Here is a 22,601-nt window from a genome sequence, read left to right as displayed (position 1 = left end):
GTTTCATAGTACTGAGACTATGGACAGGGAGAGAAAGGCACATATCCTCTTTTATTGTTAATATAGATATAATTCACTTTATAGTTCATATATAGTTTTCCAGTACTGTATGCTTCTTTGGGGGAAATCCTGTATTGCTCGAAATCTGAGGGTGCATCTGCATTGTAGAAACATGGCAGTTTGACCCCACTTTTAACCGCCATGGTGCCATTTTTACAGACTCCTGGGATTCGTAGTTTTGTGAGGCACCAGAGAAGGCTGAAGACCTTTGCCAAACTGCAAATGCCAGGATCCATAGCAATGGTTTCATAGGGTATTAATATGTTGATTTTAAATTGCTTTAAAACCTTTTTGTAAACCTTTTTTAATTTCTGAAGGCCGCCTCAGGCCCTGTCCTGGAAGAAAGGCGGCATATAAATGAGGTGAATAAATGAATAAATAAAAGAATTATGGGCTGCAGCACATAAAAGTGATGTCAAACTACATTGTTTTCACTGTACTGAGTCTCCTCAGACAGAGTCCTGTTTCCTGAAGAGAAAAAGTTCAACCCTCTCGGTTTTCATTCCCTTTAAACAGACTCCTCTATCTCCCGCCTCGGACTCAAAATTTATCCAATCCGGTGAGCTGGTGGTTATGATTGACAGGCTTTTCCCCTCCCTCCGCCTCGAGATTATGGGGGTATTAAGCTCCTCCTGCACATTTACCGCCCCGCCCCTTTCCCCCACAAACCGCCGCTTTGGTCCCTTTCCCCGACCAATCCCTCACGCGCCTTAACCGTTCCCACTCCCAACTCTCCTGTCACTCATGAAGCTCTAGCCCCACCCCCCGCTCAACCCTTTCGCTGAATGACCCGCCCCCAACATCAGGATGTGAACTCCTCCCTTTTTTCCTCCTTAGCTCCTCCCCCTCCTGATTCCTCGCCATCCCATTGGTCCCCCGGCGGCCCTCGCTCCCCGCCCAGTAAGCGGCCCCGTTGCCCATGGCAACGTTGGTAGGTGGGCGGAGCTCTGCCAACTGCCAAGAGTTTGAGGAGGAAGAAGTTGGGGAAGGTGTGTGTTTGGGGGGAGGGGCAAAAAATGGGAGGAGAGTGAGGAATGATGGGGATTGCAATGGAGGACCTAGAGATTATTCCTAGAGAGGTGTCCTCTCGGGTAAAAACATGGCGTTCCAGTTATTTGCGGTTTCCCCATATTCACAGGGGTCTTGTGCCCCTAACCCTTTGGGCCTCTTTGGAGGTTTGCTGTTTAAATGAGGCAGGTCTCTTAAGAGTCCAGAAACTGCGCCAGAGCTGCGCCCCGGTCCTTAGAACCGGAGCATGGCTTTGGCGTGGCTTCTGGCCTCTTGGGACGCATGCAGCATTTCAACAGCACCCCAAAAACACTTAGTGCTGCTGACTATGTCTTGGGCTCAGCTGCCTGCCTCGCAGGGAGAGCCAGGCGTGGCGTAGTGGGCTTGAATGCTGGACTGAGACTCTGGAGACGCCCCTCTTAAGCATAAAAAACCCTGGGCAAGTCACACTCTCTCAGCCTCAGAGGATGGCAATAGCAGTGGTAATCCTGCTCTGGAGAAAGTCGCCAAGGAAGCCCTGTGATAGCCTTCAGGTTGTTTCCGATTTACACTGACCCCATTATAGGGTTTTCCTTGGCAGATTTCTTCACAGGTTTTCCCATTGCCTTCCCCAGAGGCTGAGAGAGCGGTGGATGCAGCAAATCTTGATTGCAGTCAGGCCTTTGACAATGGGATTTTTGTAGGGAACGAATTCAGAGACATAGCCAGGATTCATCTGGAATATCAGTGTGCAAAGGGATCTTGTAACACCTTTGAGAGTAACTGTGTGAAACTGAGGAAGCAGAACAAGTTTTTAAATACATTTTAAATGTTAAGGTGTAAAGCTTTTTACTTTTTAAAATGGTTTAATTGCATGTTTTTTAAACTCTGTATCTATATTCTTAAAGGTTCTGTATTGTTGTATCAATTGCATAAATGAATGTGGGTTTAGATCCAGCTCTGAACTTGGTTATGCCACACTGGGCCAAACTAAACAGGCTAGGAGAAATGAGGAAATGGCTAGAGGGTACAGACAGGAAAGAGAGAGAGGATTGGATCATGCTGTGGATGCTGGAGTTGTGGAAATGGCTGTGCCACATTCTGTACTCATTCCTAATCATTTGCCTGTCTTTTCTTCCCATGTCCACCTTGTATTTTCTCATGATGCATACGGCTTCTTACAGGCGCCAGTGGTGAAAGATGAGCACTCGACGGCGCGGTGCATCTGGTGATAAGAAAGGGCGGCGGAGTGCTGGCCGTGGACCAGGCCCACCTGTGCCGAAGACCGAGTCTCCCCTGCCGCCAGTTGCTCCTGATGAACCTCCTGGTATTTTTTTAAAATTCACGTTTACTGATCTCAGTACTTCTGCCACTTCTGAGTTGGCTTTGATCCCTCCTCCCAGGAGTCCTATGATGCTTTTGATAAGGCTTTTGGCACTGGAGTGATGTCTTTTAGGCACTGTGTGGGTAGGATTCCTCCTGAGGCAGGGCTGCATATCCTTTGTGCTCACCAAAGCTGTCCAGATTCAGCCCTATGAGGCTGCATTTTGTGACCTGAGTAACTGAAGGCTAAAGCCAGCCAACACTGCCCACATTGGTCTGCATTTTGAATGATTTTCTTAGCAGGAGGGGAGAGGCTGGGCTCTTTGAACACCCCCCTTCCCAACCACAACAAGTTCCGCTCAGCCCCCAAACTGTCGTGTGACATTTCTCACACTTTCAATCAAACCTACCTTGCAAGGCACAAAGACTAAGGCATGCTTTTAAAAAGCAAGAAAGGAAGAATGAAAGAAAGCCAAACTCCTTAGAGTGCTGAATTTCATGTCCATTATCAAAGCTTTTATTTTCTGTCTGTGTGTATGGCATGAGCCTAAAAGCAAAGAATACACACAGGTGTTTTTGTGGGAAGGGTAGCAAGCAGAAGGGTGGTTATTGAAGAATTTTGGAAAACTACTGGTGAGGTATCAGTTTCTCACCATGGCACTGCCTCTGTCTTCTTGCTGACCTTTGCACCCTCTGCCAATAGGTGCAGGAGGGACTCAGACTATCTTCTGCCAACTCAGTAGAAAGTCCCTTTGACTGTATGCCCACCTTCACCCTCTTTGTCCTCTCCTAGCACTGTATGTTGCATTTACAAACATTGACAAAATGGTATTTATACATGATCACTGGCTGGGGAGAGACGCATATATGGCTGGGGATTTACGCTGTCATTTGAAGACATGTGCTGCAGATCCAGGACAGCTGTAGCCAGGTAAGCAGCCTACAGAGGTCTCCACATATAATTTATCCATCATTTGCATAATTGTGATCCAAATGTCGTTCTTAACTGCCTTTGAGGCGACTTCAACTCATGGTGACCCCATGGATCAAACACCTCCAAGACCCCCTGTCCTCAACAGCTCTGCTCAGTTCCTTCAGGCTTATGGCTGTAGCCTCCTCGACTGTCTAACCATCTGTTATGAGGTCTGTCTCTTATTCTGATACCTTTTACTTTAAAAAAAACTTTCACCATGTACAAACCAAAGTTTGGAATCACTGCTTTTTTGGATGACAGTTTCCTGAATCCCTTAACCCACCAGAAGGTACTGGAAAATGTAGCTGGGGTAAAAAACAACAACCCACATTTCCAGGCTCTAATAGGAACTGACCTGAGTGACCAGAGACAGGGCTTAAAAGAACCTTTCCTATTTCCAGCCCTCCTCTTGCTGGAATAGATTTTGTGCTTCAGGAAGTCTCTCTTTCTTCCCTCCTTGTGTTTGGACCCCTAGTATCTTCAGGCGTTCTATGCCTGGGGAGGAAAATGTCACTGTCTACAACTTTCAGCCCTAGACGTGTATCTTAACCAGTCTCGTGAGTTTCCCCGTTGCCTTTCTCCAGCATGTTACCACAGTAACCCGCCGGGATTTCCAGCAGCAGCTTTTCAAAGCTCCAACTCACTCTCACATCCCGGCAGTCATTGGTGCCTAATGTAATGTGCACAGAACCCCTCCACTCCAATCCCATCTGCCACAACAGGCGGGGAAATGACATCCCCTGTCAGGCGGCTGCACACCGTCTGAATTGGGAAGCATAGGCCTGGTGTGCACCCTGTGAGCCAAAGCCACAGGAGGGTTTCATTTCAGCAAAGCGCAGGGGGTTTGATTATGGAACAGGGGATGTGGGAGAGAAGGAGAAATGAAAGGAAGCAGAGGGGGGGGGGGGGGGAGATTTAACTGCTAGTGTGTGAATGTAGGTGGTAGCAGACCCTCCTGAAGCTTCACAATCAAGTCTGGGCAGGGGGAGACTGTCTCCCGTCTTGGCCGTCTGTTGTTCCGTCTGTCTCTTCTGTTTTGGGTGTGTATATGAGAGAGAGAGAGACAGAGGAGTGCCCTCCATGCTGGCTTATTTACTTATATTGTATCTCACTTATTTTGGTGGGCTAGGGAAGAGAGAAAGCCCAGCTGGTGAGCAGTTCAGCGCTTCAAATGCCAGTTAAAATCCTCACATGATTGGAACTGAATGGGATGGAAAGTTGGTACGGAACATAACTTCAGTATAGGAGGATTTTTAAAAAAAAGCAAGTTGATTTTTAAAATGAAAAGTGCAGTTTGGTTGCTTCCAGAAACTTTAGGGAGCTGGAAAGAGGGGTTGAGACACTGATGGGTGCCCCACCAGGACAACAATAGGGGCTGCTTTCTTCCAGATCAGGATAAGGTGCTTCTATGGTGTGAAGTGTGAAATGTGGGCACAGTTGAATCCAGCTGTAAGACATGGTTGCACTTTCCCAGAGCTCCAAAGAGATCATGTCAGTGAGACCTGCCTGTAGTTTCCCAGGGCTCCCAGTAGTGAGCCGGCTTACAGTTTCCTAGGTGTCAGTTGCCCAGCCCTGAGACATACTCTGTTTGCCAGAGGAGGCAAGTAGGAGCATGTGGGCAAGAGTTTATGCTGCTCCAGTCTTCTCCAGCAGAAGGAACTGGAGAATTGGTGGAAGACTGGTCTCTTCCTTGGCTTCAAATTGTTGGAAAGAGGCTCCTGGCCCCTTAGGTACTGTTTCAAAGGTTGCAGAAGAAGCCATGGACTGGTTCAAGACATGGGATCGAATAATGGCTAAAATTACACTTTGCATAGTGTGTCCATTTCTGGTTACTGCTGTTCAAGAAGGATACTGATAAGCCTGAACATATCCAGAGAAGAAATACAAACAAAAATCCATCAGTGATACCTATATTGGCCAACCGAAATGCACAATATACTTGTTGCAAGCTTTCCAAGCTCCATGGGCTTCTTCATCAGGCAAGATGTTACAAACCAAACTAGGTTGGGGGGGGGGGGAGGCAATTGGAGATGTTAGGTGGCTGCATGTTATTTTAGTCCTTAGTTAAGATGTTATGATGGGGAGGATATCTTTGGTAGGCAGACTCCTCCTCTTTCTGGCCATATGGCAATAGGGAGATTTTCAAAGTCCAGGGAATTTAAAGTCCATTTGCATTTCAACAGGGACCCCTCTTTTGCAATCCAATATTATTAACCTTTATTTATGAAGCGCTGTAAATTTACACAGCGCTGTACATACAATCTTTTAGTTAGACGGATCCCTGCCCTCGGGCTTACAATCTAAAAAGACATGACACAGAAGGAGAAGGGAGTGGTGGAGGGAAAGGGTAAGAGGTCCAGCAGTTCCTCTCTACCTCCGAGGCCTGGACCAAGGCAGATGGACTGGAGGGAGGGCTTGGCTTCATAATGGATGGTTAATCTTCTTCCAGGGAAAATACATACTCTCAAGTAGGATAATACATATACAGTACATAGCAATACAGGAAATGGTTTGATAAACCATTTCCAATATGTCTCCATTCCAGTGAGGTCACAGGCCTCTCTGTTTGGTTTGTAACATCTTGCCTGATGAAGAAGCCCATGGAGCTTTGAAAGCTTGCAACAAGTATATTATGCATTTCGGTTGGCCAATAAAGGTATCACTGATGGATTTTTGTTTGTATTTTATTAAATGGCCAACACATCTACCCATGCATGTCCAAGCTGGTAAAGGATCTGGAAACCCAAGTCCTGTGAGAAATGACTTAGGTAGCTGGATATGTTTAGCTTGGAAAAGAGAAGCCAGAGAAATGACATGACAATCATCTTTAAACATCTGGAAGGATGTCAAGTTGAACAGTGCTACTAAAAAATGGTAGACTATGAACTGGCAGTAGACCCCAAGCCATTGGCTGCTGGTCCCTGGGAAGTCTCCAGGAAAGAAAGAAACCATTGTAGTCAATGGGCACAAATACGATACCAGCTCCTGGCACATGGTGGGTCCTGCTGTCCCGCAGGAAGCTTAAGATGCACTGAGGTACAAGACAAAGCACTTCTACAATGAGGCAGAAGCTGTTCTGGAGACTAGAACATGAACCAGTGAGTAATAATACAAGAAAAGAGTTTCCACGTGAACGTTAAGAGGAATGTCCTGACAGTAGGAGTGGTTTGAAAGTGGAATCGACTGCCTCAGAGGGTGGTGAACACTTCTTTGAAGGTCTTTAACCAGAGTTGAAATGACCATATCTCAAGAGTACCATACTTTCACTGTGGATTCCCACATGGCAGGGAGTTGGAATAGATGGCTCTTGGAATCCCTTTCAGTCCAATGGTGCTATGGATTGTAAGTTGAGTGTTTTGTTAAGAGAGTCCCCCACATTTTCTTCCCCCAGTCCCAGCACTGAAGAGTGAGCAGGGTGAGGCCTTTTCTCTTCCCTTGTTCCTCTGTTTCTTGTCCTGCAGGAGGATGGGGAAGGCTCTTGCTCTTTGCTGTCCCTAGTGCCTCAACAGGTTCTGTGTCTGGTCCATGTGAGAACTGTATTCCGGCTTTGTTGCCCAGGAGAGTTTGGGGGACAAAACCAGTTTCTCAAAGCTTCTAAGGGCCAATCTGGACCTGACCTGGGGCACTTTCAGGCTGCACATTGGCTCTATATATTGTGGGATAGTACTTTATTTTTTACCACACAAGAGGTTTGCACCTGAAAAAAATGGGAAGAGTTGCAGGCACTTTCTCTCAGCCGGCATGGGTGACCTGAGGTGGAAGAGGTACCACATATATACCTAATATGGGTGTAGAGAGGAAGACAGAATTAGTTTTCTCTCACTGCCAAACACAACTTTGGGGTGAAATGACAGCCTCCCCCCATGCATTACACATGAATGGAGTGAATACCCCCATCTATCCCTGGGTGGATAATAGGAAGCAAGACACACAGTTGCAGGGGCATCCTGGCATCCTCCTGCCCATCTTCTCTTCATCTGATGCTGTCTCATCTCCAATGCAGCAACAGAAGAGAGGCTGGTGGTGAGTGAGGGAAAGAGAGAAGGGAGGAGAGGACCTTGTTTGTCATAGAACAATAGCAGGTGACCATTGTTAGATGGCCAAGAGGGAGGGGGGCTGCTGCTGCTGCTGCCGCCAGAATGGTTTGCATTTCCCCAAGCTGTATTTGGTGAATAATTGAGGTTTTGGCTCATTTGGGGGTGCAGGGAGGCCCTGTGTGATGAGTTACATAAACAAGGAGGCCTCGTAGCCATATGGTGGGCAACCTCTGGGGTAAGATTCATATCTTCCCATGCTGACTTTTTGGAGAGGGATTTGTTTGCTGGTTTTGCAGCTCTGGGATATGGGAGCCAACTTCATGCTAAGAGGTGGAGCAGAACTTGAGAGTGAACTCAAGATCAGAATGGCAGATCTGAGGATGTAGGGCAGGGCTGGGTAACTAACTGGCCATCTAGGTATAGCTGGATAGCCCCCCCACAGCATGCCTCGCTATACCCTGAGCTTGATAGGACTGATGGGAGTGGTAGGCCCAAAACATCTCCGCCATTGCTCAGCCCTGGTGTAAGCTTTCTGCCTTCCCATCACATCGAGCCATTTAGCCGCTCAATGCTGTTTTGCTCCTGGCACTCTAACAAGTTAGTCTTCCACAGTTGTCCTGAAGGGGAAACATGCCTTTTTCATCTCACTCTTTGCTTGCTGACTCTGAGCTATCTGGAGCAGAAGTCCTTTTTCTGTCCAGCTTACTGTATTGACCTGGTTTCCCAGATGGTGAGCCCCAGCAATAATTTTGCACGTGATATTTTCTGAATAGTTTTAATGTTGCGCTTTAGAACCTCTCTATTTTACCTACATGTGTGTTGTTGTTTTTCCGGGCAAAGTGAGGTATTCCTCTCAAGAGGAGAATTTGGCGTTCTATTGAAGGCAACCCAGGTTGAGCTGGAGAAGATCAGTTGGTACTCACTGTGCCCAGAAATTTTTGTGGCCCAACCAGCCTCATTACTACAAGGCAGGGGTGGGAATCATACAACCCTCCAGTTGTTGTTGGACTGTAGCTCCCAGCATTCTTATTGGCTGTGCTGGCTAGGGCAGTTGGGACTTGTAATTAGTCCAACATCTAGATCCCATGCCATAAATTGGGTCTAGCCCCCACCTGGCTAGACATGGATCCTGAAATGAAAGGGACAGATGGGCTCAACTCCCCCCCCCCCCCCCCCAAGACTAGACTAGAGGAAAAACAGATTGAGGCCGAATCCAGACAAAACGGAAGTGCTCACGGTAGCGGCCCCAAAACCAAGAATTGGGTTGCAACCTCCAGTCCTGGACGGGGTCACACTCTCCGTCAAGGACTGCATTTGCAGTCTGGGGGTGCTCCTTGACTCGTTTCTCCTGGTGTCGAACCAGGTAAATGCGACATTCAGGAGCGCCTGTTATCAGCTTCGGCTGATACGCCAGCTGCGCCCTTTTCTGGAAGGGATCTTGAGACTTGTGCATGCGCTGGTAACCTCACGTCTAGACTTCTGTAATGTGCTCTACATGGGGCTACCCTTGTGCTTGGTCCGGAAACTGCAACTAGTACAGAATATGGCAGCCAGAGTAATTTCTGGAACATCCAGGAGGGACCATATTACCCCGGTTCTAAAGTTCCTCCACTGGCTGCCCATTAGCTTCTGGACGCAGTGCAAGGTGTTGGTCATCACCTTTAAAGCCCTAAATGGCTTGGGTCCAAGCTATCTCCGGGACCGCCTTCTCCCTTACAATCCTCCCCGCGCACTCCGCTCCTTTGGGAGAGGCTACTTCAGCCACAAACATCTAGGCTTTCGACTGCCTCCCAGAGGGCATTTTTCATTGTCGCCCCCAGACTGTGGAACGGCCTCTGGATGAGATCCGTCTGCTTACATCCTTAGACAGCTTTAAAAAGGCTGTTAAGACGGATCTCTTCCGGCAGGCCTTCCCAGAATAGAGAACCCGGCCTTAGAAAAACGTCTGGGAAAGATACTGCTGCTCCCACTGGTTGCTTGTTGGAATGATGTTGTTGACCTTCTGGTCAGTTTTTAACTTGTTTGTTTGTTTGTTTGTTGTTTTTTGTTCTTTGTTTTAAATATTGCATTGGATTTAATACTTTTTTAAGGAGGGGAGGGTACCAGGGATTTTATATGTTTTGTATTTTTAACTTTGTTAGCTGCCCCGATTGTTCTCAGAGGGGCGGGATACAAATAAATTTTATTATTATTATTATTATTATTATTATTATTATTAGACTGAGGGGGCTTAAGCCCTCTCCGATGGCAAAATTGGATCACCAAGATTCCTATGCAGTTGATCCTCCTTAGGAATTATCAATCAGAAGTGTACTAAACAGTCAAGCACTAAGGCATGCAGTATAAATACAGTCAGCTGTCTCTTTCCACAGATTCTGTATCCATGGGTTCACCATCCGTGGCTTGAAAATATTTTTATAAAAAATCCAAAAAGTGAACCTTGATTTGTGATTTTATTTAAGGGATGCTATTTTACTACAACACTGTATATAATGGGACTTGAGCATCCATGATTCAGCCATCCATGGCTAGAAAATACTCTCACTCCCATCCCCCAATATTTCCACAAAGTAAACCTTGATTTTTTTCCCTTTTACTATATCATTGTATATAATGGGACTTGAGCATCCACGGATTCTGGTATCCACGGGAAGTCATGGAACCAACCCAATGGATACCAAGGGCCCGCTTTACAACAGTTGTTGAGCCCTCCCAGGAATAATATCAGCTACCTGCATGTGCACTCTTACTTGGGAGAAGGCTGCCGTCAACACACGGAGGGCCCTTCTAGGTACACATTGTACTTATAGGAGCCCTCCTATTTAAGGATAATTAAATGGCTATGGATGGGAAAAGTAAATTGCTCTCCCACTGCCAAGTACCTGCAAGTAGGCAAAATTAAGAACAACCTGCTTGCCTTTATCACACAGAGGTTTCTGCAGCTCGGATCTGGGGTGACTCCTGGTTCAGCTATGTGAATTCACATTATAATGTGAATGTTTTATCACACCTGGTTGCCCTTCCGTTGCCCTTCCGAATCGAGGGGGAATTGAATCCAAGGCAAGTCGTGTGATGTGGATTCACGTAAAGCAGAGTGAGTGCAAATTGTATTACCACACTGGTGCATACCTTGCAGATTCAACAATTCGAATCGGCACCCTTGTGCATTCTCAGTGGTGATCTGAACGCATCGTGACCTGGGGTGAAAAGGGGTGCAAATTCTTGTTCCCTGTTTCGTGTGATTGTGTGAATATTTGCCTTGTGAATATTTCTGTCTTCTTCATCCCCCCTTTTTATTTTCCCTTCCATTTCAGCAATTTCAACACACAGATAGACAGACAGACAGACAGACAGACAGATCTGTATATTCACATTCACGCACATAGACACATATATATTCTCCAAAAAAGTGAGTTGCCCTGAAAGTGAAAAGACCACCGAAAGGAAATGGGGGGAAATTGCAGTGCCGCATCATGGGAAATTTGCAACCCAGGGGTTGTACCAGACCAGAAGCAAAGTTGCATTCCACACCAGACTAATTTGGAGTGAAATCAAAGTGAGCTTGGAAGCGATTTCTGTGAATTCGCTTGTTACCGATTTCACCAAAATGAAGGGTCACTTTGGAATCACTGCGGAAGCGCCAAGGATGGAGGCCCCATAGAAAGGAATCGGCGGGTTATAACACATTAACGTTATAACATGATTTTGCATCATTTGACCCGCAGTCACGTCGGATCTGAGCTGCAAAAAGCTGCAGAAACCTCAGTGTGATAAACACCAATGTCCTCCCCCACCATAAAAACAGTGCTGGGCTCCCTGTCTGCACATGTGTTGAACTAGAATTCCAGATGGCTGTGGAATGAATGAAAGTTTTAGTCCAGCACATCTGAAGAGTATCAGGTTGAAAAAGGCTGAGCTCATTCAAGAGAATGTTCTGGTTTCTGCCCTATTTGGATTTTTCTGCCTCCGGTGTTGAAATGTCTCATGCTGGCCCGCCTGCCTCCCCATCTCAGCAAGACCTTCTCTGCTGTCTTCGTAGGGGGGAAATGGGGGTAGTGATGATGGAATAAACCCTTCTCAAACTGCCGCTTTCAATAAGTATTAAACATTTTAGTGCATGACAACTTCTGACACAGAAGCAGGTTTATGGGGAAATTAATTGTAATTTGGTTTGACAACTCCAAATGTTCCAAAGAAGAGCTACAGTCAGTCTCTTAAAATTCACAAGATTAAGGGAAAAATTGAAAATACCTTTTGGACTCTTTTGATTTGCCAGTTAGGATCCATGGTGCAGTCATGGTTTCAAAATACACACAACCAAAAGCTGAAAAGATAGTCATCATTTTTTAAAAAAACACCTCGCAGTCCATAATTCCTTGCATTTGGTCGGGCTTTGTACAGATTAATGGCAGCCTGAGTTCAAAGATCTTCCAGGATGCCTGGAGATGTAGAGCTTTGAAAAATTACTTTAGGAGCCTATAATGCTCAAAATTCCCCAGCCAATATGGCCAGTCATGGAACTATTGGATCAGCCCTTAGGGACACTTTGGGGTTGGGGCTAAATTTCTCCCATTTTGACCCCCCACCCCAGCTGTACTGTCGTGTCACTTGAATAACCCCAACCTGGGAGGTCTGCATTATTATTATTATTATTATTATTATTATTATTAATTATGTTTTGTTTATATACCGCTATTCCAAAGATCATAGCGGTGAAGAGCAAGTAAGCTAATTAGCAAGTAAGCTAATTTGCCCCCAACAGTCTGGGTACTCATTTTAGCTCCCTCCTCGGAAGGATGCAAGCCTGAGTCGAGCTTGGGCCCTTTTGCTGGTCTTGAACTCGCAACCTTGCGGTTTTGAGTAAATGGCTGCAGTACAGGCATTTAACCACTGCGCCACCAGGGCTCCTATTAAACCATGAGAAAAGTGGCATTTGTAGACAAAACACTAGATCCAGAATAACTGAGTTGTCCTCAAGTCTCCTTGAAATCAATGGGACAAGCTGATCATGTTTTAAGCCCTCATTGGTGACTAAATTCACTGAGCTTAGTGATGTGGGCCTTTGGCCCTGGATTCAGTTTCAGTGTACTTAGCAGGCAACGCTGCAGAGACAGGTGTATCTTGGGCTCTGTAGAGCAGGGATTTAATTCTTTAATAACTCTATTCTTAAAGGGAGCAATGACAAGTAGCTTTACATTTTTCTTTCTGCTAAAGGAAAGTCTTTGAAAAACTTCACAGACAATTTGTGGTTGAAGACTTACTATGTGCAAAAAAATTTGCCCCTTTTTTGCACTGAAAACAGTATTTTATGCAGAGAAAATAATATTTTTATGTCAAAATATTTCCAGAACAGTAAACAGTGCATATGACCATCCCCTACCCCCTTGGGTGCTTTCCAAATGTGTTGGACAGAAACAGAATTGTGCAGAAAATTGTGTAGCATTGTGCAGAAAATGCTGTAATTTAGCACAAAATTAATGCATGGAGTTTTGTTGTTGTTGTTGTTGTTGTTGTGTTCAGGATGCAGTATTTGTGCAAAGGAAACTGCATTTTCTTTGCAGAAAATAAGATAATAATGTTACTTCTTGGATAGAAAATAGTATTTTCTGTGCAAACACCCCCCCCCCATGCTAATTTTGTACAGAATAAGTCCCAGACTGCATAAGATTCTTATTACTCCAGGATTCTCTTCCTTGTAGATTCTCAACTCTTCAGAATTTTAAAACCATCTTTCCTTCCCTGCTGCACCCCCTCCAACATTTCATAGATGAAAACCGGGACTTGTGTGGCCAAGGAACATCAGTGTGTGAGCAAGATGGCCAAAGGTATTAATTAGTGAGAACAAATAAATTAGGAGAGGCTGCAGCAGTTTGCTTTTGCCTGAACCTCCTGGGAAGGACAGGATTCTGCTCTCTCCTTTGCCCCCGATGAATTAACTGAATGAAAATTACCTTTGCATTTTGAATTGAACTAAGCTGAGGATGGAGGAGTAAAGTGGGAAGAGGAGAGAGAAACCAGGACATTTTAAAAGCAGCTGAAAAAAATGGGACAGCAAAGGATTGATCAGGACTGCCCCTCTTGAATGGGGACAGTTGTTGAGTAGCATTACTGTAGAGCTTAGAATGGATTGGCCTCCTCAAGACCCTGCCAGAGGTGGCCTTCTTGTCCATTCAAGACGTTGAGATCACAGAGGCAAATTATTTTTTCCTGCTTGTGGGGTGGTGTCTTCTAGATAAAGAGCCTGGGGTGGAATCCTAATGGATACTTCCCCTTTATAAGCTGCCCCAAGCCTCTAGACATGCAAAGCCTGGGGGTGGAGGTATCTGATGGAATTAGTTGGTTTCTTTCGTCTGTGTGCCGATTGCTGCCACACTCTGCAAAAACCTGCCCTGTTGGGTGCCTGAGCTGCAAATTCAAATAGAGTTTCAAGCAGCTTTAAGACGCAATTGCACAGCCCCAGCTGAGGTGATGGTTTGCTTTACGCTTCTCACAGGTGGCCATGGCTGTGAGACCAGTGTAGGCACACGATTTTGTATGTAGGGGAAGGTCTGTTTTGGAAGAAATGCACTGGTATTGCCCATAGGAGGCTGTCACCCCCTGATGCCAGGAAGCCATTCTGCGCTTGAGTACATGTTGAACCCTGCTCTCACACACATTCCCACATTACAGGAAAGTTGAAATTATTCCAGAGGCGAAGCACAGAAATGGATTAATCCTGACTGTTGTGTGAAAAACAGATTATGTATTCAAAAAAAGGGTGGGGGGCTTGGAATGAGACTTGAGTAGTCACTGGTTTCATGGAAGCTGTGATGGGCAGCCATTTTAAAGCTGAACTGTGCCCACTCTTATAGACGTCGGATTTGGCCACGGGAACACGTGCCTTAGTTACATCCCATTTGGTTTACTGAAACGTGCTGTATGTGGAACATACTTTGAAAAACACTTTGAAGAGTGTTCAGAAACTTCAGCTGGTGCAAAGAGCTGCAGCCAAATTGTTAGCTGGGGCTGGCTACAGGGGGCATACAAGTCCCCTGTTGTAATGGCTCTGCTGGCTACTGGTCCATTTCCAGGCATAATTCAAAGTACTGGTTATCATCTACAAAGCCCTGTACGGCTCAGGTCCAGGATATTCTCCGATATAAATGTGCCTGTGTTCTTCTCCCTCTGCCCCAGTCATGTTTAATATAAATGTTTCTGTGTTCTGAGATTTTCTGGGGAGGCCCTTCTGCCCCACCTCTCAGGTACTTCTGATGGGAACATGGGAGACAAGGCCTTCTTGGTGGTACTTCCAGGCTGTAGAATGCTTTCCCTAGAGAAGCTAGATTGGCCCCATCCTTGCTATCCTTTAGGCAAGGTGATGATTTCTTGTTTTGTTTGGCCTGGTTCTTAGGACTAGTTGCTCATGGGGAAAGGGCATTTGCAACGTTCTGTATTGTCTATATTTATTGTTTTTCCTTTTTAATAGATGTACATTTAATTGCTTTGAATTTGAATTAAACTAACTGATAGATTAATTATACTTTATATTTTATAAATATATATAATTTGAATAATGTCATCTTTTACCTGTTTCTTTTCTAACTTTGGTAAGCCACCTTGAGTCCCAGGGATGGGGAAGAAGGTGGGAAACCAACCAAAAAACAAGGCAAGGTTACAGATAGAAAGTATTGCTTTGTGCAGACTCTGTAAAACCACCCAAGTGAGGCAGGGCATGATAAAACCCTTCTCTGAAAGTCCCCTTGTTTTACCAAGGTGGCATTGACAATGCATACAGTCTTAGCAGCTGTAAAGCATGTGTGTAAATGAAGGAGCCCATGGTTCCAGAGGTTGGCATTCAACAGCCACACATGCCTTTGGGAAGGAGGGGTCTCAAGATGCAGTGCTCAGGTTGCAAAGCCCTGATGTTTGCAATGGCTGTGCTCTAGTGGTTATGCAAGTATTTATGGGATTTGGATGTGTTGTTAAGAGCTGCAGAGACATTTCTGTAGCTATAAAAATGAAGATGCCCTGACAAAATTACCTTTTCCTCCACAAGTGATGATAGAATCCTCATGATGCACCTGAGATTGTGCCTACGCCTGTTATGCCAGAGATAGCAGAATGCATTTCTTTCCGCTGCTCTGCTTTTCCTTGGCATGTTCCCTGCTTAAGATTGAATCCTACTTTCTGTGAGGTGTGAGGCAGTGCTGTAGATGGGATATGGAAAGGAGAAGAAATGGCCAAGATGTTTTTCTGGCTATTCCTTTTCTGAATATTCCCTGGTGCTGCATGCCAGAAACAACTGGGTAAGAATGTAACACAAGCAGGGCTGGATCAAACTAAAGACCTATGTCAGGATGAGCAAGCCCATTTAAGCTCCTAAAGCCTCCAGGCCATCTCTATTCTTAAAAATATGGAAGGACCCACCCGTAAAATTGCACCTAACCATGCTTTAGTGGAGGTGTGCCTTCAAATCATTTCTGACTCTGGCTGCACTAAGGCAAATCTATCACAATATTGTTTTGTTTTTTCAAGATTTGTTCAGAGGAGGTTTTCATCACCATCCTCTGAGATTGAGAGAGTGTGACTTGCCCAAAATTTCCCAGTGGATTTCCATTACCATGCCTGGAATGGTATTATGGAGCTATTTTTTCAAATTTTGCTAAAAATACCAAAAAGAGCTGCCAGAAGTACAAATAGGAAATGGACTTCTTTTTGCTTCCAGCTTGTATCCATAAACAGTTGCTAGCCAAAAATGTGTTCATGTGGATTGTTTGCCTGTGCCCACACTACAGTTGCCCACTACTGGCCCATTCACTCCTTGCTCGTAGCACACTGGTTTAGAGAGAATAGATCGGAGGGGGGGGGGAGAGGGCAAGACTGAGATGGATGACCTTCAAGAGGTGATGAGGGACATATTAGACTTTTGGATCTTTCTGAGCCTTTGATTCTGTCAGAATTGTCCTGAACTAGTTGTGTGGTGTGAACCAGACCTGTGAGAGGGAGTAGTGTGTTGGAAATATTGCATCTATACAACACATTTGCCTCATCCACTTGTACAGAAGTTTTGCCAGTTTTAGAATACCAACCAGTGCTGAGTGTAAAATCTATTTGTTACTCTCATCCTTGGTCCACTTCTGATTTGTGTCCTTTGCCTTTTGCCTTCTCTTAAAGGAATTTTTTCCAGTACCCTTGGAAGAGAAGGAGGAGAGCAAGGTGGAGTTAGTTATTCCTGCCAGCCCACTGGAACATGAGATAGATTTGGTAAGTTCTGGGACGGGCACCCCTTGACCTTGCCACTTGGAAGCATAGTGCAAGGAGGAGGTATTGGTCCCACCAAAGCCTTTGATCAGCTGGGCCCATGTTTAATGGGGAGCATTTAATGAGGGTCTTTTCTTTATTAAGCTTCAATCATTCTTGTGATCTTGGTTTTTTTTTTTTAATTTTTATATATTATTTACAAAGCCTCCAACCTTGGACATCCCATTGATATGGATAGCTGGTCTTTGGCTAGATCATTCTTGTGATCTTGTAAATGTTTCTTTAATACAGCTGAAGTTTATGCTAGAGTCAAGCAGGTGAGTTTGGGGACAGGACTTCTCCCTCTCTCCCTCTCGCTCTCTCTCTCTCTGTGCCTTCAACGTTGACTTTATGGCTACCCTTGATGATCTTCTTGGTCATAGAATCATAGAGTTGGAAGAGACTGCAAAGGCCATCCAGACCAACCCCCTGCCATGCAGGAAATCTAAATTAAAGCTTCCCCGACAGATGGCCGTCCAGTCTCTGCTTAAAGACCTCTAAGGAAGAAGACTCCACTACACTCTGAGGGAGTTTGTTCCACTGTTGAACAGCCCTTACTGTCAGGAAGTTTTTCCTAATGTTGAGCTGGAATCTCTTTTCCTGTAGCTTGCATTCATTGCTCCGGGCCCTAGTCTCTGGAGCAGCAGAAAACAAGCTAGCTCCCTCCTCAGTATGACATCCCTTCAAGTATTTAAACAGGGCTATCATATCACTGCTTCTAGGGCTCCCTTCTCTCTCCCCACTCTCTATCTTATTCTGTCCCAGACCTGACTTTGTCCCTTGGAAAACAGCCATGTCCTATTAGCAAGGCAGCTGCATCTATGCAGCAAATGAAATGATCCTGACGGAAATGTGCCTTTAAGGCAATGAGGCTTTTGGACATCTTCAGAAGTGCTATAAGAGGGTCTGACACTAGGTTCTGGCATGGGAGGTGGATCTCTTCTCCGCTTGCCTAACCATTAAGCAAAGAAATATAAGGGATGCCATATCAGAGGAAAGTGTTGTGGTTCTGATCCAGCACTGCTGACTGTCAATCCTGAGTATTTCCTCCCACTGAAACCCCAAAGGCAAAGAACAAAGAATAGAGAGTGAGAAGTTGCCTGCACGGAATGCTACACAGTTTTGTCGCATTTGGGCAGGGAACATCTGGCTCTACACTTCCATGCCAGATGCTGTGTTAATTTGATCTTGATTTCCCATGTCTTCTTTAAGAAGCTCTTAGGTATTGGGGCGGGGGGAATCTTAAAATGTTTGGGAAGAAAAAAAATCCACATTTTCTCTGTAAGGCCAAAGAATGGCTACTGCCAGCCCCCCCCCCCCCATTTCTCCTTTTCATTCTTCACCATTCCTACCCTTAATTGTCTTTTCCCCATTTACCTCCTCCTCAGCCAGGAATTGTATTGCTTTAACAGCTCAGTGCCACAGTCTGCAGAAGCTCTCTCCAGAGCCCCCGTCTTTCAATCATCTTAACAAATTAGCCCTCTTCCATCTCATCTGAGGGCCCTCATGGGGGCCTGACGAAACAAGGGAGACATAACAAGATCAGGAGTCTTGTAGTTCCCACTTTCCAGTCCTGGTTGGCGGCACGTACACCATGTTGGCATGTAGCAGACCAGCAGTATAAAGCTGAGAAGCAAAGGCTTAATGCTCCACAGCTGAGGGCCAGAGAACCCATGTGAAACATGGGTCTGTGTATGACTGGCTGTTTTTATTTGAACAGCAAACTTATGGCAGGATTGGAGGATGATCAGCATCAGGACTGTGCTATCTAATGAAGGGGTTCCTAACTCGTTTGCCCCCATGCCAGAGCTCTGATGTAAATCATGCCCCAAAGCTTCTATTCTATGGACTCTACCACTCAAGAAAAGAGGTGAACCCCACCACCTAATAGCGGGGTCTCGATTATCCTCAGCTCCCCTGGCTTTATTTCAGTAGCAGATATGTTGACTGCACACAAGCCATTTATCAGATTGTCTAGCCTGGCTGGAAGAGGGGACATCTTGCTTTGTGCCCCTACCTGCAGGACTTGTAGGCTAGGGGCAAGACTATCAGCTCATCCCCAAGACTACCTCTGTATCCAGTGTTTGCTGAAGGCTGGGACTGAGTCAGGGAGGGCAGCTGTCCAACACTATACCCAATTGTCTGTGGATGTAAGGCTTATAGTTTGGGAAGGAGGACTCTCCAAGCTTTTTCTAAGCCATTTATGCCCACCAGCTACTTTCCTTTCTTGTTGGGACCCATGAAAGGGTTATGTTTAAGTACTTAGGAACAATCATGTTGGATCTAACAAAAAGGTGTTAGTGTTTGCCTCATTCCACAACCAAATTCAGATGCCTTTGGGAGGCCTAGAAACCGAGTGTGAGTGAAATAGTATCCTCCCACTTGGGTTTCCAGCAAATGGTATTGGGAGGCATAGTGTCTGTGAGAGTGGAGATAATATAAAATAATAATAATAAATGATTTATTTATAGCCCACCTAATCACAAGGAATCCAGGCTGGTTACAGCAATAAAAATACATAAATATAAATTACATAAAAATAAAAATACACTCTCTTCTTGAGGTAAGCCCTGATGGAGATGGGCCAGCCTTTTCACTCCCTCCCAGGCCAGAAGATGACAGTTGCCATGGAGGGAGGGCTTTCCTTCTTGAGTCTAGCCCTGATGGAGACTATGAAGCCATCACAGTTGGTAGCCATTGGTAGCCCCCTTCTCCATGAACTTGTCTCATTCCCTGTAATCATTTAACAGAAGGACATTTGAACCACAAATAAATTATCTGCTGGAACAGACCAAAAGCATGTTTAGTCCAGCATCTGGTTCCCTACAGTGGCCAAGCAGATGCCTACTTGGCTACTTGTCAAGGAAGAACAGGTGAGATTGTGCACCTGTGCACAGAAATAGGCTTGTTTCTGTACTGGTGGGGAAGTTGGAAGGTAATGCCACTAAACATTGCCTGTCTGAAAACTGCAATTCTTTCTCGTACCCACATCCACTTCCATACTCTTTTGCTTGAGCTTTTGCCAAGACTCTTGTTTCTTCCTCTATTTGTTGTTCAGAAACCCTGCATCCAAAGCTGCCTGGCCCTATCTGGCCTCAGGGATGAGATGTGGAGCGAAGAACATGAAGCCACCATGGATTAGTTTTTGAAGGATGTAACCAAGCGACTGCTCGTAATTTACATTGATGAGTTTGCTGGACTGAAAGTAGAGTTCGTCATGCCACTCCAGGTGGGTCTGGCTCAGCATGCCCTAAACCTCCCAAGGGCTCCTCTGTTTCTTCAACAGTGGTCATGAGGGAGGGCTTAGTCTTTCTGTGCTAGCGCCCAGCAGCCACTGGTCCTCCGTGGCACACAGTTTATGTAAGTGCATGGCCTAAGAAGAGCCATTGTGCATCAGACCAAAGATCTACCTAGTCTAGTACATGATAATGTCTGAAGCAGGATTCTACTTTTTATTTTCAAAGCATCTGATCATGGTGAAGAGTTCTACTTTGGTTCAAATCCCTGAACATTGGGAGGTTGGATAATGAGAGGGTACAGCTCAGCACACACAGGAACACTGGCGCAGAACCAGCATGGACATTTGCCCATGTTTGAGACCTCATGTGTTCTTTTGAACACACAAATACAGTCTTTGTCAAATCTCCTTTTAGAACACTCCACTCGTGGCCACCACAACTTCTGTCTAGATTTCTCTTGGATGGAAGGAGATCTTTCCTTTGGCTGGTGGGATCTTTATTAGCCCCTCAGTAGTTGGCCCAGTTGCATTAAATTAATGGCTGTGGGGTTTTTGCATGGAATGTACGCAAAATATGAGGAGAATACTGTTTTGGACTCCCAGAATGCCCAACCCAGCATGGTCAGTGGCTGCGATGGTTGGGGGCTTCTAAGAGTTATAGTCTAAAAAGTTATATCTTCAGGTTCTTTTCAGGCATAAGGTTGATGCAGTGCTTCTGTGTTTTGTTCCTGTAAGCAATTTCTCTACTGTTCTGTATCTCAGGGTGGGAGGAGATTAAATTACTCCAAATCCCAAGGCCTGAAAGCAGCAGGAAAATCCAATTCTTAAATAAAAGCATGTTTGTTACAATCTACTGCCAAAAATCCATCCACTCCAATTTGTTCTGGAAAGCACATTGCCCAAGCTGGAGCAAGTCTCTGGTGTTCATTCCTGTTGTGGATTAGTGTGACATTCCAAAGTAGATCAGCTTCAAGGGCCTAGGGATGGACCCTGGAAAAAGCAGCCAGTTCAGAAGGACAGGTTGCTTACCTGTAACAGTATTTCTTCGAGTGGTCATCTGCGAATACATACAAATGGGTTTCACTGCGCCTGCGCAGTGCTGTTCGGAAACTTCTGGAATCACTGGGCAAAGTTAACTTTGCAACATATAGAAACTTTTTGGCGGTAACTCCGCCCACCCGTTATAAGGCCCCTGCGTTCCCGCTCTTTCCCCAGTTCCGCAAATTTTTTCCGCCAAGAGGCGATGGAAAGAGCCAATCAGAGCAGGACACTGAGGGGACGGACGGGTGGGATTTGTATGTATTCGCAGATGACCACTCGAAGAAATACTGTTACAGGTAAGCAACCTGTCCTTCTTCTTCGTGGTCTCTGCGAATCATACAAATGGGTTTAGACTAACAAGCTTAGGTATGCGGTGGAGGGAGTGTCCTGAGACCAAAGCTATGGTAAACCAAAGGTACATTTATTACAACAATAAACACCTTGAACCATAAAGGGAGTCAGTCTTTTGTTATTGTACAAACCCAACACAGCAACCACATTGCTAAACCTGAGAAGGGGATATAAGGTCGTGCAAGACCTATCCCAACGAAACCGTGCAAAGTAACATTGAGCACATTGTAAACGTAAAGGCATTATATACAGAAATGCTGGAACACAACTATCAGTAGTGCAATTAGTGCAACCCTGAAACCAGCACAGCCCTCCCAAAGGCTGCATCTCGAATAGCCCTGGTGTCCAACCTATAATGCTTGATAAAAGTCAAAGGTTGGGACCAAATAGCAGCCCTGCAAACATCTTCCAAGGGAATGCCTGATAGGAATGCAGAGGATGCTGCCACTGCCCTTGTGGAGTGGGATCGAACCCTACCAGGGAGAGGTTTGCCCAGGAGCTCATAGCAGAGGCGGATGGTACCAGCCACCCATTTGGAAAACCTCTGCGGAGACACAGGCAACCCCTTTTTCGGTTCCGAGTAGCAATGGAACAGTCTCTCGGACCGACTGGAGGCAGCAGTCCTGTCCAAGTAAAAGGCCAGCGCCCTCCTGACATCAAGGGAGTGCGGGGCCCGCTCCGCATCCGAGGTCGGGTTGGAAGCGAGGGTTGGCAACACAATGTCCTGGCACATATGAAAAGCAGAGACAACCTTAGGTAAAAAAGTAATGTCAGTCCGGAGGACCACCTTGTCCTTGTGAAACCTCAGGAAGGGTTGGTCCCTCCGCAAGGCACATAGTTCACCCGCACGGCGGGCAGAGGTGATGGCCACAAGGAAGGCGGTCTTCCAAGTCAATAGTCTCAAGTCCGCTGTGGCCATCGGTTCAAAGGGTTTGGACTGGAGTGCGGCCAGCACCACCTCCAGGCTCCAAGCCGGAGTCGGTACCGACACGGGAGGGTACAGGTTGGCACATCCCTTAAGGAACCCCTTTACCAAGGGATCCTTGAAAAAAGAAACCCTCCCCCCGAATTGGTACTTGGCACAAATAGCAGATAAGTAGCACTTGATGGACGAGAGGCGCAGCCCCTCATCCAACAGCGCCATCAAGAACTCCAGCACCACCGGGGTGGAGATCTCAGCAGGAGACAAGCCCTTCTCCTCAAGGAAGAGACCGAACCTCCTCCACTTGAGGGCATAGGATCGTTGGGTGGAAGGTCTATGTGCAGCCAGGATTACCCTGCGTACCGGATCTGGTAATGTAGTCAGGGACGA

General features: G+C 45.8%; 1 protein-coding gene across 1 annotated transcript in view; it reads left to right on the top strand.

Moving 5' to 3' along the window:
* DNAH2 (dynein axonemal heavy chain 2) overlaps nucleotides 1-22,601 on the top strand; it is a 161,737-nt gene that overhangs the window by 27,109 nt on the left and 112,027 nt on the right. Inside the window, 3 exon segments of the mRNA XM_089481030.1 lie at nucleotides 2,232-2,374; nucleotides 16,534-16,623; nucleotides 19,718-19,888. Coding sequence (XP_089337156.1) covers nucleotides 2,363-2,374; nucleotides 16,534-16,623; nucleotides 19,718-19,888 — 273 coding nt within the window. The 5' untranslated portion in view covers nucleotides 2,232-2,362.

Source organism: Sceloporus occidentalis, unplaced genomic scaffold, assembly GCF_023333645.1.
Source record: "Sceloporus occidentalis isolate IW3139 unplaced genomic scaffold, rSceOcc1.0.p SCAF_14, whole genome shotgun sequence".
In the NCBI taxonomy this organism is placed as follows: domain Eukaryota; kingdom Metazoa; phylum Chordata; class Lepidosauria; order Squamata; family Phrynosomatidae; genus Sceloporus; species Sceloporus occidentalis.
The sequence above is the reverse complement of the archived record's forward strand: the minus strand, read 5'-3'. Positions and strand labels throughout refer to the sequence as shown.